Source organism: Pinus tabuliformis, chromosome 1_2, assembly GCF_031772625.1.
Source record: "Pinus tabuliformis cultivar Carrire ecotype Pingquan chromosome 1_2, CPIR1, whole genome shotgun sequence".
NCBI lineage: Eukaryota > Viridiplantae > Streptophyta > Pinopsida > Pinales > Pinaceae > Pinus > Pinus tabuliformis.
The window spans coordinates 1,216,052,916-1,216,065,114 of NC_142298.1; the positions used below are offsets into that span (position 1 = coordinate 1,216,052,916).

The 12,199-nt window shown below is 42.2% G+C and overlaps 1 protein-coding gene across 1 annotated transcript; it reads left to right on the forward strand.

Moving 5' to 3' along the window:
* Positions 1-902: 902 nt before the first annotated feature.
* LOC149210639 (uncharacterized) lies at positions 903-6,285 on the forward strand. The gene is made up of 2 exons (XM_089399035.1): positions 903-2,696; positions 4,414-6,285. The coding sequence occupies exons 1-2, from the start codon at positions 903-905 to the stop codon at positions 6,283-6,285; spliced, it is 3,666 nt and encodes a 1,221-aa protein (XP_089255161.1).
* Positions 6,286-12,199: the final 5,914 nt, after the last annotated feature.

Below are 12,199 nucleotides of genomic sequence, written 5' to 3' on the forward strand. Positions count from 1 at the left end.
GTTAAAGCCTCCGAAGCAACCATGCAGAAAAGATACACAACCTACGCTAGAATCTGTGTAGAACTGGATGTTTCTGGAGCGCTACACGAAGGGGTATGGCTCGAATATAGGGACGAAGAATACTTTCAGGCGCTAGACTACGAGCAAATACCTTTTAGGTGTCGGAAATGCCACGAGCATGGGCATCTGGTTAGGGACTGTCCTTTGAACAGAAAGGAAGCAGAAGAAGAGAAAACACAGAATACCAGAGACAAGAACAACTTCACCAAACCCAAGAACAGGCAGAGAGCCAACAGAAGGAGGAATATGAAAGGGAACACAGACAGAAATTATTTCAGTAATCCCTTTGAGATCCTAGACCTGGAGACGGACTCGGAGGAAAAGCAGAACATGCTCAACAGGGAGGAAGGGCAAGAGAACCCGGAAAAACCCACAGGGGAAGGAAGGACGGACGAAACAATTACAGGAGAAATCCTCATGCAAGACAGAATAGTAGAAACGGAGGAGGAAACAGATATGTTAACTAGTGAAGCAGGAAGCGAGGATTTGGAGCTAGAAGACACCCTAGCAATGGATGGGATGGACCTAAACGCGCTCGTGGAAAGCTGGAAAGCCAAAGGGATTGAAGCAGTACCAGAGGAAGAAATAAGGAAGGTCAATGACCTCTTTATAGCGCGGCAGAAGGCAATAATGGAAAAACAGAAGAGAAAGCTAGGTATAATCAAGGGAGGCTCACCTCACTACCAAACACAGCTAGGAAGAACCTCAGGCTCAAGACACAAACGCCGAAGAGGCCGTAAGACAAGCATAGAACACCTACAGGAACTTGGAGAGATGTTAATCAATGCCGGCCTGATAAGGCAGTTAAGTGATTACCCGTCCTTCCAACAAAATAGTTAACTATGAAGATTATCTCATGGAACGCAAGAGGGATAAGTAGTCAGGCCAAACAGAGGGTTCTGAAACGGAAGATGGAAAAGTATAACCCGGACATGCTGTTTCTTCAAGAAACCAAATGCAACAGTGTTCTCATAGACAAGCTACGAGGGAAGTTAGGTAGGAATCTTGAAGTTTTGGAGATTGGAAGCAAAGGGCGCGAAGGGGGATTAGCGACCTTTTGGGATACAAGAAGATATCAACTCATCACAGCTGAAGCTAGCAAAAATTACCTGGCACTGGAGGTGCAGCCTACAGGTAATTCATCATCTTTTCTATGCATCAATGTCTATAGTCCCCAAAAGCTAGAAGATAAAATTAGTTTTCTAGATTCGCTAACCAAATTCATAGATAGACACCATAATGCAAAACTTATTCTGGGGGGAGACTTCAATATGATAACCTCCCTCCTGGAGAAAAAAGGAGGCCTAAGGAAACTACACAGGGATGGAGAGGCATTCATAAGTTTCATAGATAATGAAAAACTGGTTGATGTTTATCCCAAGAGTGGCAAGTATACTTGGAACAATAAAAGGGGGGGAGAAAGGCTCATATCTTCTAGACTGGATCGGTTCTTAATCTCAGAAAGCTTGCTCTTAGAAGGGACGGCTGTGGAATCAAATATCCTCCCTAGTGGAGGATCAGACCACTGGCCGATATCACTAGCAGTTGAGATTCAGGGCACTCCCAGAAACAAACCCTTCAGGTTTGAAAAGTTCTGGATAGAACACCCAACCTTCCTTGAGATGGTAGAGAAGTGGTGGTCAGAGCCCTTAGGGGAGGAAGGATCCAAAATGTATATTCTTCAACAGAAATTAAAAAACATCAAAATGAAACTGAAAGATTGGAACAAAAAAGTCTTTGGAAATATCTTCCAGGAGAAGGCCATCATCGAAAACAAGCTGGAACAGATCCAAAAGGAAGGCATGGCAGGACGCAGAGAGGAGGAAACCAGCAAGCTAGAAGATGAGCTCACACAGCAATGGCACAACAGATGCAAGCAGGAAGAAACATTATGGAAGCAGAAATCTAGAATTCTTTGGCTGAAAGAAGGGGAGCAAAACACAAAGTTCTTCCACAGATCAGCTATGGACTACAGAAGCGCCAACAAAATACTGGAGCTAAAAAACGATGAGGGAGGTATTATCAGAAATCATAATGAAATTTCAGCCTCCCTTACAAATCACTTCAGCCTCATAGCGCAAGAGCCAGGGACTAATAGGGAGGAAGCCATCAAAGAAATCACCGATGTAATACCTAGAATAATTACAGAAGAGCAGAACTGGTCCCTCAGAAGAACAATCACAATGGAAGAAGTGGAGGAGGCAGTTAGAAGTATGCCCAATGATAAAGCTCCGGGTCCAGATGGTTTTACCATCAACTTCTACAAAGCCTGCTGGAACATCGTCAAGCAAGACATTTGGGAGATCGTGGAAGACTCAAGACGATCCAAAACCATCCTTAAATCCTTAAACTCTACCTTCATCGCTCTAGTTCCCAAAGTGGAGGCAGCCAACACTCCGGAAAAATTCCGACCCATTGCATTATGTAATGTCATCTATAAAATAATTTCAAAGGTCATTGCAAACAGACTGAAAGCTATCCTACCCGGCATCATATCACAAGAACAGTCTGGCTATGTGGAGGGAAGGCAAATAATGGACAATATCCTGCTCGCCCAGGAGATGATTCACTCTCTCCACTCTCGAAAAGAAGCAGGTATGCTCATGCAGTTAGATCTTTCCAAAGCTTACGACAAGGTAAGCTGGTCTTATTTGGAAGCAGTGTTAGCAGCTTTTGGATTCAGTAGCCAGTGGATTAAGTGGATTCTAGCCCTCATCAAATCGCCTAGATACTCCATCCTGGTAAATGGGGTTCCCTCAGCTCCCTTCCACCCCACCAGAGGCATAAGACAGGGAGATCCCCTGTCCCCCTTTCTGTTTGTCATTCTCATGGAAGGCCTAAGTAGATTAATAGCAAGGAAAAAAGAAGAAGGTCAAATTAAAGGTTTACAACCCATTAGTGTTATAGACATTTTTGTGCCTCGCAGCATGGAGCATGAAATGTCAATAATTATAGGGATCCTCAGTCCCTAAACATGTTGTTCTTACCCCTAGAAGAACAAGGTCAGCAAACCACAGCACTTCCCATCAGTTCTCCACCTGAAAACACTCAGAAACGGGCTATTTTTGGATCATGTCAGCTGCTCCACTGAGCATCTGCGCTGGAATGCCACTGCTCCTCCTTGTACCTGCGCTGAAAGTCAAATCTAATGAAGGCTACCTGCGCTGGGCGAGATTGGCCAAGTGGCACAGTCATTCTGCAAGGTGTCAATTGCCCAGGAAGCTTCCAAACTGACACTTGGTTCAAGAGATTCGCCCTGTGATGAGTAAGAGGTACTTGATCTCCATGTGTAAGCAAGGATCTCCAAGTGGACTCAAGAACTGAAGATTAACTGAAGAGGGAGAGGACACAAGGCAGCTTTATGTCAGTCTCAAGCTGACTCATCCTCTCTTCTTCTATCCTATATATAGAGCTCTTCTATGAGGTCTAAGGGGGCTGGAATTTTGTGCAAAGCAAGGAAGTGCTGTTGGTTTACAGTAAGAGCTATTGGGTGATTGCTTTTATAGAGGTGAAGAGGAGATTTCTTGCTGCTGGGGAGGTGCTGCTGGATTGGAGCCATTGATGGTTGTAACCTTCTCAGAACCCTTTTACTTCTATCAATAAAGCTTTGAATGTTCTCCTATATACTTGTATTGCATTGATGTATTGTATTTACTTGTATATCTGATTCACTCTAATCCATGCATCAATTATGAGTACATGAGTACATGTTTCTTGTAGTTTCCCTCTCTTGTTTGTGCAGGATCTATGTGTAGCTGGGTCGGCAAAGAGAGCAAGGAGCTGGGAACAAGAGACAAAGAGAGAGGACAGGATCGACAAAAGCGAAAGACACCGGTTGGTCAATCTTTTCTTCCTTCTCTGTACTTTCATAAAGGAAAATATCAAAGCTTTACTTTCAGTTGTTGCTAAGGACTGTCACCCTTAGAGTAGGGATAGGGTCATCCGAGTCGGATACTTTTCCCCACAACAATTAGGGCATGTCCAGCTACAACTCATCAGCAATTTGTGGACGATACTATGTTACATGGCGCCCCCACAGTCAAAGAAGCCTTAGCCTACAGAAATATCCTCAATTTGTTCAGCCAAGCTTCGGGCATGGAGATTAACTTCCCCAAATCTACTCTGTTCTTCTTCAACACACATCCTTCCATCCAATCTCATCTCTCCCGTCTCCTGGGGTTTAAAATTGGCTCTTTACCTTCTAGATACCTTGGTGCCCCCCTAACTCTAAAACCGTGGCAGAAAGGACATTGGGAGAAGGTTTTAGCTAGCATGGAAAGGAAATGTAAACACTGGACCTACCGGGCCTTGAATTTTGCTGGCAGATTAATTCTAACAAAAGTGGTTTTGCAGGCTATTCCTCAATATATGCTCTCTATTCTTCCGGCACCGAAAGGGGTTTTAAACCAAATACGAGCCATCCAGCGTTCCTTTCTGTGGAGCGGAAGCAGCGAGAAGAAAAAATGGTCTCTTGTTGCCTGGCAGAAGCTATGTAAACCTAAGAACAGGGGGGGTCTGAATTTAGTTGATCCCTCAACAGTAAACAACATCTGCGGAGCTAAGATTTGGTGGAAATGGATCTCAGAAACGAGCCTTCCCTGGGCAACTCACTGGAAGGAGAAGTATATGCCAAACAGCAACAATCTAGACCTAATAAGGATGCAGGATACCCACAACGGCTCACCAATATGGAATCATGCTCAAGCCAACAGAAGCATTGTCCAGGACTATAGCTTCTGGGAGATAAGAAATGGCAATCAAGCTCTCTTCTGGGAAGATGCCTGGCAGCAGTCTCCCAAACTGGACTCCCCTCAACTCCTTCCCCTGAAACATATTCAGCAAAATGCGGGCAGATTCACAGTGAGTCAATACTGGTCTCCCAACAGTGAAGACCAGGATTGGAGGGAGTGGATGGTTTTCGATCCAACCCACAATGAACATATTCAGGAAACCATTCAAGTTCTGAATCAACGAATCTCAAAAAGGAAAATTCGAATTGCAGCCGAAAATGACAAGCTCAGATGGGGTCCAAAAGGCAACGGGAACTTCTCCCTGAAAGAGGCTAGGAGCATCATAGAGGGGGAAGAACAACCGAACATAATGCCCTGGGCCACTAAAGTTTGGGATAGTCTTCTATGGCCGAAGATCAGAACTTTTCTATGGCTACTGATGCAGAAGAGGACTCTCACATGGGAAAACCTAATGAAAAAAGGGTTCAGAGGACCCTCCAGATGTCCTATGTGCACAAAGGAGGAGGAAACAATGAATCATCTTCTTAACTCCTGTGATTGGGCCTCCCAGCTCTGGAACTGGATGGAAACCATTCTTGGAGCTTCGGACCGGAACAGAGACTCTATACAGGAAACTATCACCAACTGGAGAAGTAAATTCTCAAGAGTGAACAGAGTGGAAGGTATCTGGAGATCTGCCCCCGGCTTTATTGTTTGGACCATATGGAAAGAACGAAACCGGAGAATTTTCAGGGAAGAAATTCGAAGCCTAGAATTAGCACAGGAATCTATAACAATCAATATTAAACAGCTCATACAGGCTAAATGTAAGGTAGAAGCAGATGAAAAACCTACGATTCAGGACTTACAAATCTTAAAGGCGTTTCAATTGGATGCATCCAGTAATCAACCAACAGGGGGAAATTCTCCACAACCTTCATCGCAAATTTTAAACTGGCAGTGCCCTCCTGAGGGTGGCCTGAAATTGAACTTTGATGGAGCTTCGCGGGGCAACCCAGGTATAGCAGGCATTGGTGGTGCCATTCGCAATCAGGCAGGGGAAATTATCCATATTTTCTGTAGAGCTCTAGGTGAAAGTACGAATAATGAAGCAGAGTTCGCAGCGCTTGAGCAGGGCTTAAAAATTCTAAGAAATCTCCGGCGAGGAAATATAATAGTCGAGGGGGATTCACTCCTGGCTATCATGGCGGCTAAACGCCTACAGGCAGGAACAAGCATCAGCAAGGCTACTAGGCATTGGAGGTTGGCCAAAGCGACGGAAAGTATAGCAGAACTCATCACGGAGATGAGAGGCTTAACCTTCCAGACAGTGAGGAGAAAGGCTAATGGTCTGGCTGACCATCTGGCAAACTTTGGAGCAGACAACCCGAACATCGTCATGAACAGGTGTTGGCATGAGATCGATAGCCCAATCATCAAAGTAACATGCGAACAGCTGGCGGCAAAAGACTTAATCCAAGCCACCCAACCTTAATAGGGGATGGCACTTGGCCCCGGTATCGGATTTACAAGGATACCGGTGGTGGTTATAAGCCCAAACCTTTCAACGGGATGATTGGACATTTGGAACGGTGGAGCTCCTGGCGGCGGCAGGTTTCTAAGAAGGGCGATCATTACAATTCGAGAAACGGGATGCACAACCTCAGCAACAGCGCAATCATCACGCATGGAGAGGGTCCGTATTGTAAGTTTTCAATGCCATTAATGGCAATTCTGTGTGAGAAGAGGTGGAACAAGGCTCCGCGGATCAGAATCGAGCATGCCAGCATACGGGGCATCTCAAACCTCACCCGCCACCACCCCATCCGATGGAAAGTACCAAACACTTGGCGTAAGGCTCGTCATACCGGTAGCAGCCTTCTGCAATCCTATTCGACCTGCGTCAGCCTCGCTTGTGCGATCCTCAATCACACTTATCACCAAAGTACTACCACCTTCAAAGGCAGTAACTCCATCCTCATGAGGATGCACAAAGGAATTTGCTATAAAGCAGCGGGCAACTGCCCTGTTTTCCTCACAGTTCTTCGAGTTTGTATTGAGATTGATTCTGAAAACGGAATTGGCTTGAGTCGGGAAAGATACGAAGTGTTGGTGATGGATGCGGGAGGAAGTCGCTGCGCAGCAGCAAACCGGGACCTCCAGGAAGCCAAGGGAGGCTATGAAACCCGGACTGTAACAAGAATTAAACGCAAGATTGCTGAACTCGAAGCTCAAGCCAAGCAGGAGGAGGAAGGAAGAACGGAGGAGGATATTGCAGCGGAGGTCGACTGGTTGAAAGACCCGGGAACCCCCTCGAAAAGGGCAACTCAATTTGTCAGGACCAAGGCGGAAAGTTGGCGCACCAAGACCCTTATAGCCAAGGCTCTGGATTCAATTGAAAAGGAGAAGCAACACATTGTCACAGAGGTGAATCTTACAGAGGCACAAATGGCTAAAATCATTGATTACAACAGCGTGCTGGACAGCAAAATCTCCACTGTGCATGAGGCAGTCAAAACTCTCAATCGGATGCTAACGCTGCTCATCAGGTTACTGAGAGACTCTATTAACACGGCTCCTGCTGCACAGCCGGCCACCACTGCTGCGGACCAGCCCGAATCCCTTGAAGCAATGCAGGCGAAGGTTGATCGCCATGTGCGGGAGATAGGCCTGGATACCATCGGCCAGATGGGAAAATACATCTAAGGAGACACCTGTGCAGTTCTCCTCTGACCTCTTTCTGTCTCGGCTTTATATGTCTGTGTTGTTGTTTCACACTTCTGTCTCGGCATAAGCTTGTCTGTGTTGTTGTCTCTTCTGTATTGTGTCGGCAGTACTAGTGATAAAGTTGTGTTTTGCTCTGTTTCGAGCCACCCTGCGCGGTGGGCTTATTTTGGTTCTTTTGTGTCACAACTTCTAAGCAGGCGATTAGCTTTCGTTTATTGTACATCCCTGCTTGAACTGCTTCGGCAGTTTTTTTGTATTATACTTGTTCTATAATATAATCTTCTAACTTACACAAAAAAAAAAAAAAAAACTAAGAAGGATGAAGCTAAAAGAATAGAATAAGTGTTGAGCAATAAGTTGAAAGAAATGGAAGAAATATTCAAAATTATTGGAAGCTAAAGTTGCATCTCTAAAAGGAGAGTTGGATAAATCCAACAAGAATTTGAACAGTTCCCATACCTTGGATGTATCCTCAGATCTCAAAGGCCACTACATGACAAATCCAACTTTGGCTATACAAGAAAATATTACAATTCAAAGGAAGAAGCCATTGTTCATCATGAAGAAAAGCCTAGAAATTTTGAAGATGTCCTTAAAGGATATTTTCAATCTAACCTTGCAAGGAACAAAGTTCATCCAAGGAATGAGAAGCAGAGCCTTCCTTAAAGGAATACCTCATCAAGGTAAGTTTATCCTAATATGTATAAAACTATTTTCCTTGGTCATTATTACTTTGTAAAAATGTTGGTCATTGGGAAAAACTTTGCAAGGCTTATGGGGTTAATCATCAAAATAACGTTGCTGATTGAAAGAGGAAAGACCAAATTAGAACTTATAATTCCTTTGCTCCTCTTTCAAATGATAGCCTAGAATGCTATAAATGTAATAATCTAGGCCATGAAGAACAAAATTGTCCACTAGAGCTAAGAGAGAAAGTTTGGAGAAAGAAGACTGAAGGATCTATCTCTGAAAAAAGTGGTATAGATTTTTGTGCTTAGAAAAAGGAAAATCAATGGTTTGTTGATAATGGATGTTCTAGGCACATGACAGGTGACCAGAAAAATTCATCTCATTAAGCACATAAAATGATGGAAATATGACCTTTAGAGACAATGGATTTGCTAAAATTGTTGGGAAAGGCACAGTGAGTTTCATCAATGGCAAGGGGAAAGCATAAAATTCTCTATATGTTGAAGGGCTCAAGCATAATCTTTTGAGCGTTAGTCAAATATGTGATCATCGATAAAATTAAATAAATTTTAAGGTTTAAAGTGGCCCCCCTAAGTAATATTATAGAATAATAATGGAAATAATAAAGTAAGATTATATTACATCATCACATTTTGGAGGGAAAAAAGGAAAAAACTATTTTTTCAACTTGTATTTTTAAACTTATCTTCTTACGATTTTACTCAAATTTTGAGCGGGAGAACTTATTGGATGTGAAACTTAATTCCTCATCCAAGGACTAGCCATGTCGCATACTTTTGATGGACCCTGTTACAAGAAAAATGGGAAATACATGAAAAATGTGATTGCAATCACATTTTTCATGTATTTATCAGTTTTTCCTGTAGAAGGGTCTATTAAAAGTATGAAACATAGGTACTCCTTAGATGAGGAATTAAATTCTACCTCCAACAAGTGCTCTCACTTGAAATTTGAGTAAAATCTAGGGAGATAAGTTGAAAAAATGAGTTGAAAAAGTAGTTTTTTTAATTTGTTATCTTTTTACTTTTTTACTCTAAAAAGGGTGAATCATCCCTTGTGGTTATGATTTAGCTACTACAACCCCCTCCAAATTTTTTCCAATGCTTTGATTTTGGAGCCTATTTTCTGTCCTTAAGGACCCATCTTTCATTGTTGTCAGTATTCCTTCTGGTTTTGAAGACTTTCCTTGGCATGTAGTGCTTGTGATCACTTGATTAAGTTGTTTTGATATTCGCTAAGTATTTTCCAACACAAGACATCTCATGTTATGATCTTGCACCTATTGTCGTTATTCCCTCTTAGAACTATAGAATCCATTGTATTTGGAAACTACACTAGGCATTGAGGACCAAAATTGTGCAATCCTTGAAGATAAGCATCCCTTGAACACAAAAATAGTGTTGAGCCTCTCCCTAAGTCAGAAACTTTGTTATTCACTAAGGCAGTGAATTGAACAATCCCTTGTTGTTGGGAATTGTGCAGTCCCTTCTTCTAGTGTGAATGGGTAGTTTCCCATAACAATTTAAGTTTCCATCCCTAGAAAGTAGGGATTGCATAATTATGTCCAACAAGTGGCACAAAGTTGTTAATTTTGATCTTAAGACAAGTGTCACTTTTTCCTTGATTTTAAGAATGTGGGCTATAAACCCTAACCTAACTAGATATATATAATAGACGCCTCTAGAGCTCATTTTCACATTTTATCTTGGAGCTCTAGCCTTCCCAACGAGATCAAGGAGCTTTCGACTTAGTTTGTAGAACTTTTTCGGGTAAGTTTTGCATGTGTCGCTTTTGTCGCTTTTACTTTTACAAGTGTTATTTTTCCTATTATTTTCATAGTATCCGAAGTTTTAACTATTATTAGCTTGTATAAGTGTTGGTTTGGCATGTCGTTCACATTTTACAAGTGTCACATCAACTTCTTACTTTTTTCCTACCAATAGTTGTTGTTGTTGGGCTATTTTGTGCATGTGGGTTTTTCCTTTTGAATGCTTGTTTCCAACACTTGATTTTTACTAATCTAACTTCCCTTTAGGCCAATCTACAATCCTTATTTCTCCAACACTCATATATGATGATATTTTCTCTCCTTCCTAGGTAGACCTATGCAATCATAGTCAATTGTTGCCCTTCCCAATTGCACAATTCACATCCTTAAGGCTAAACTTCATGCTTGGCCTATGATACTGCAAAACCCGTAGCCACAGGCTTGACCAATTGCGAATTGCATATTTCCATGCCTCAAGCCTCATCCTTGGCCACTTAGACTACATAATGCATAGTCTACTCCCTCAAAAAACCTAAGTTGGACTACACGTTGTGCAATCTCAAGACTCAAGCTCCTCCCTTGCCTGCTGAGACTGCGCACTACGTAGTTCATAAGCCCAATCTACCCCCTTCAACCTAGAAACTTTGCAATCCTTCTCTCCAGTGAATGAGTTGTTGCTTTAATCTTTTTGAATGAACCGATTTGCTTGATCTGATTTGTATTCGCCATGAGGGCATATTGTGATACGGGCACTGCAGCTTTTTATCTTCTCTCTTTTATCAGTTTCCACCATCGTGCCTCCAAAGAGATCAACCTCAAAAGACACCACAAAGAGTAGCACCGGTGAAGTAGTTGAGAGTACCCATGTCACCTTACCTATTCTGCCAGACACTCAACTCTTCATAGAGAAAGATTTAGATATCACATGGCACACAGTAAAATATACATTCACAACAACTAGTTTCAAAGCAGAACTAGAAGACAAACAAGTTTACATAAATTTCCATAAGTTAGGATTTCACAGAGTTGCATGCAGGTTCTCAGTCTTTCTTTTCGCAGACATCATCAAGTGGATCTTATCGTACATATATGTAAAGAGAATTATCCTCAACAATATCAGTGGAAAACGACTTGCCTTATACATGGCACATGATTTTCAGCTGATGTATCATTTATCTTTTCCATAAGCATACCTGGACTCTCAGTTTTATGCAATCCCCAGTTATCTAAGCACTAAGGATGTCATTAAAGGCTAGTAGAAAGAGCTATCCAAATTATGTCAAACACTTAACAACACATATAAGACCAAATCCCTTAGAAAGGTTTTCCAGTACTTGATAGTTCTATTTTGTCAGATCTATGGTCAAAAGAATACCCAAACCTTCCCAGAAGGTTGGGCCTATTTGCTACATGAGATTGTAAATGAAGGGAAGGTGTTCAAATAGTTGGATTTGCTGGCCCAATAGTTAAATATCCATGTGACTAATGCAAAGAACCTTCCTAAGGGTAAGAAAGCCAAATTCTATATGTTTGCATACTTGTTGGATGAGATATGTGCTCAAAATTCCTTCCCATGAGTTAGACTTGGTCACCAAAGGAACCTGCTATGCATATTTATTGCAAGTTGCTTTCATAGTGAAACTATAAAGGAGTCATGGAGAAGTTGACTTATAACTTCATCATAGTATTGTATTGGATGATTTTCGAGGAAGAACCACCTTACATGTCCCATGAGGCTATGGAAGCAGTAGAAGAACTTGTTGATTGGTTTGCCTCACTTGATGACACTTACCTCAAGGTGTTTGGTTGTTAGAATTCATCACATTTACTACCGAGGTATGCCACTGACAAATTGGTCATGCAGGGGGTTGCTTGTCATCTTTCCACAACCCTGTTAGGAATCTTGCAAAGGCATAGGAAAACACCTTGTTCCACTCTTCCTTTGTAGATATGATCATACGAGATTAATAATCTAAAGGTCGTAGATTTTGAAGGAAATGAGTTAGAAAACTTTAGGCTCGGTCTTATGGAATACCACTCGTATGATCCCAAAGAGTTTGCAAGCAACAATGTGTAAAGATATAGTTCAATTGGCCAAGCGAGACTTATTCTAGACCAGAGGAGGAAAATATGAATAATCGTTATAATGCCTCTAAGCCCCACACACTAGTTAGTTTTGCAGGTCCATCACATGAGATTCCAC

Excerpts from the sequence above, each read along its gene's own strand:
- LOC149210639 (XM_089399035.1), top strand. The coding sequence starts at position 903 with ATGAAGATTATCTCATGGAACGCAAGAGGGATAAGTAGTCAGGCCAAA. Across the intron at positions 2,697-4,413 it reads TTTCCAAAGCTTACGACAAG|GCTATTCCTCAATATATGCT; the intron begins GTAAGCTGGTCT and ends GTGGTTTTGCAG.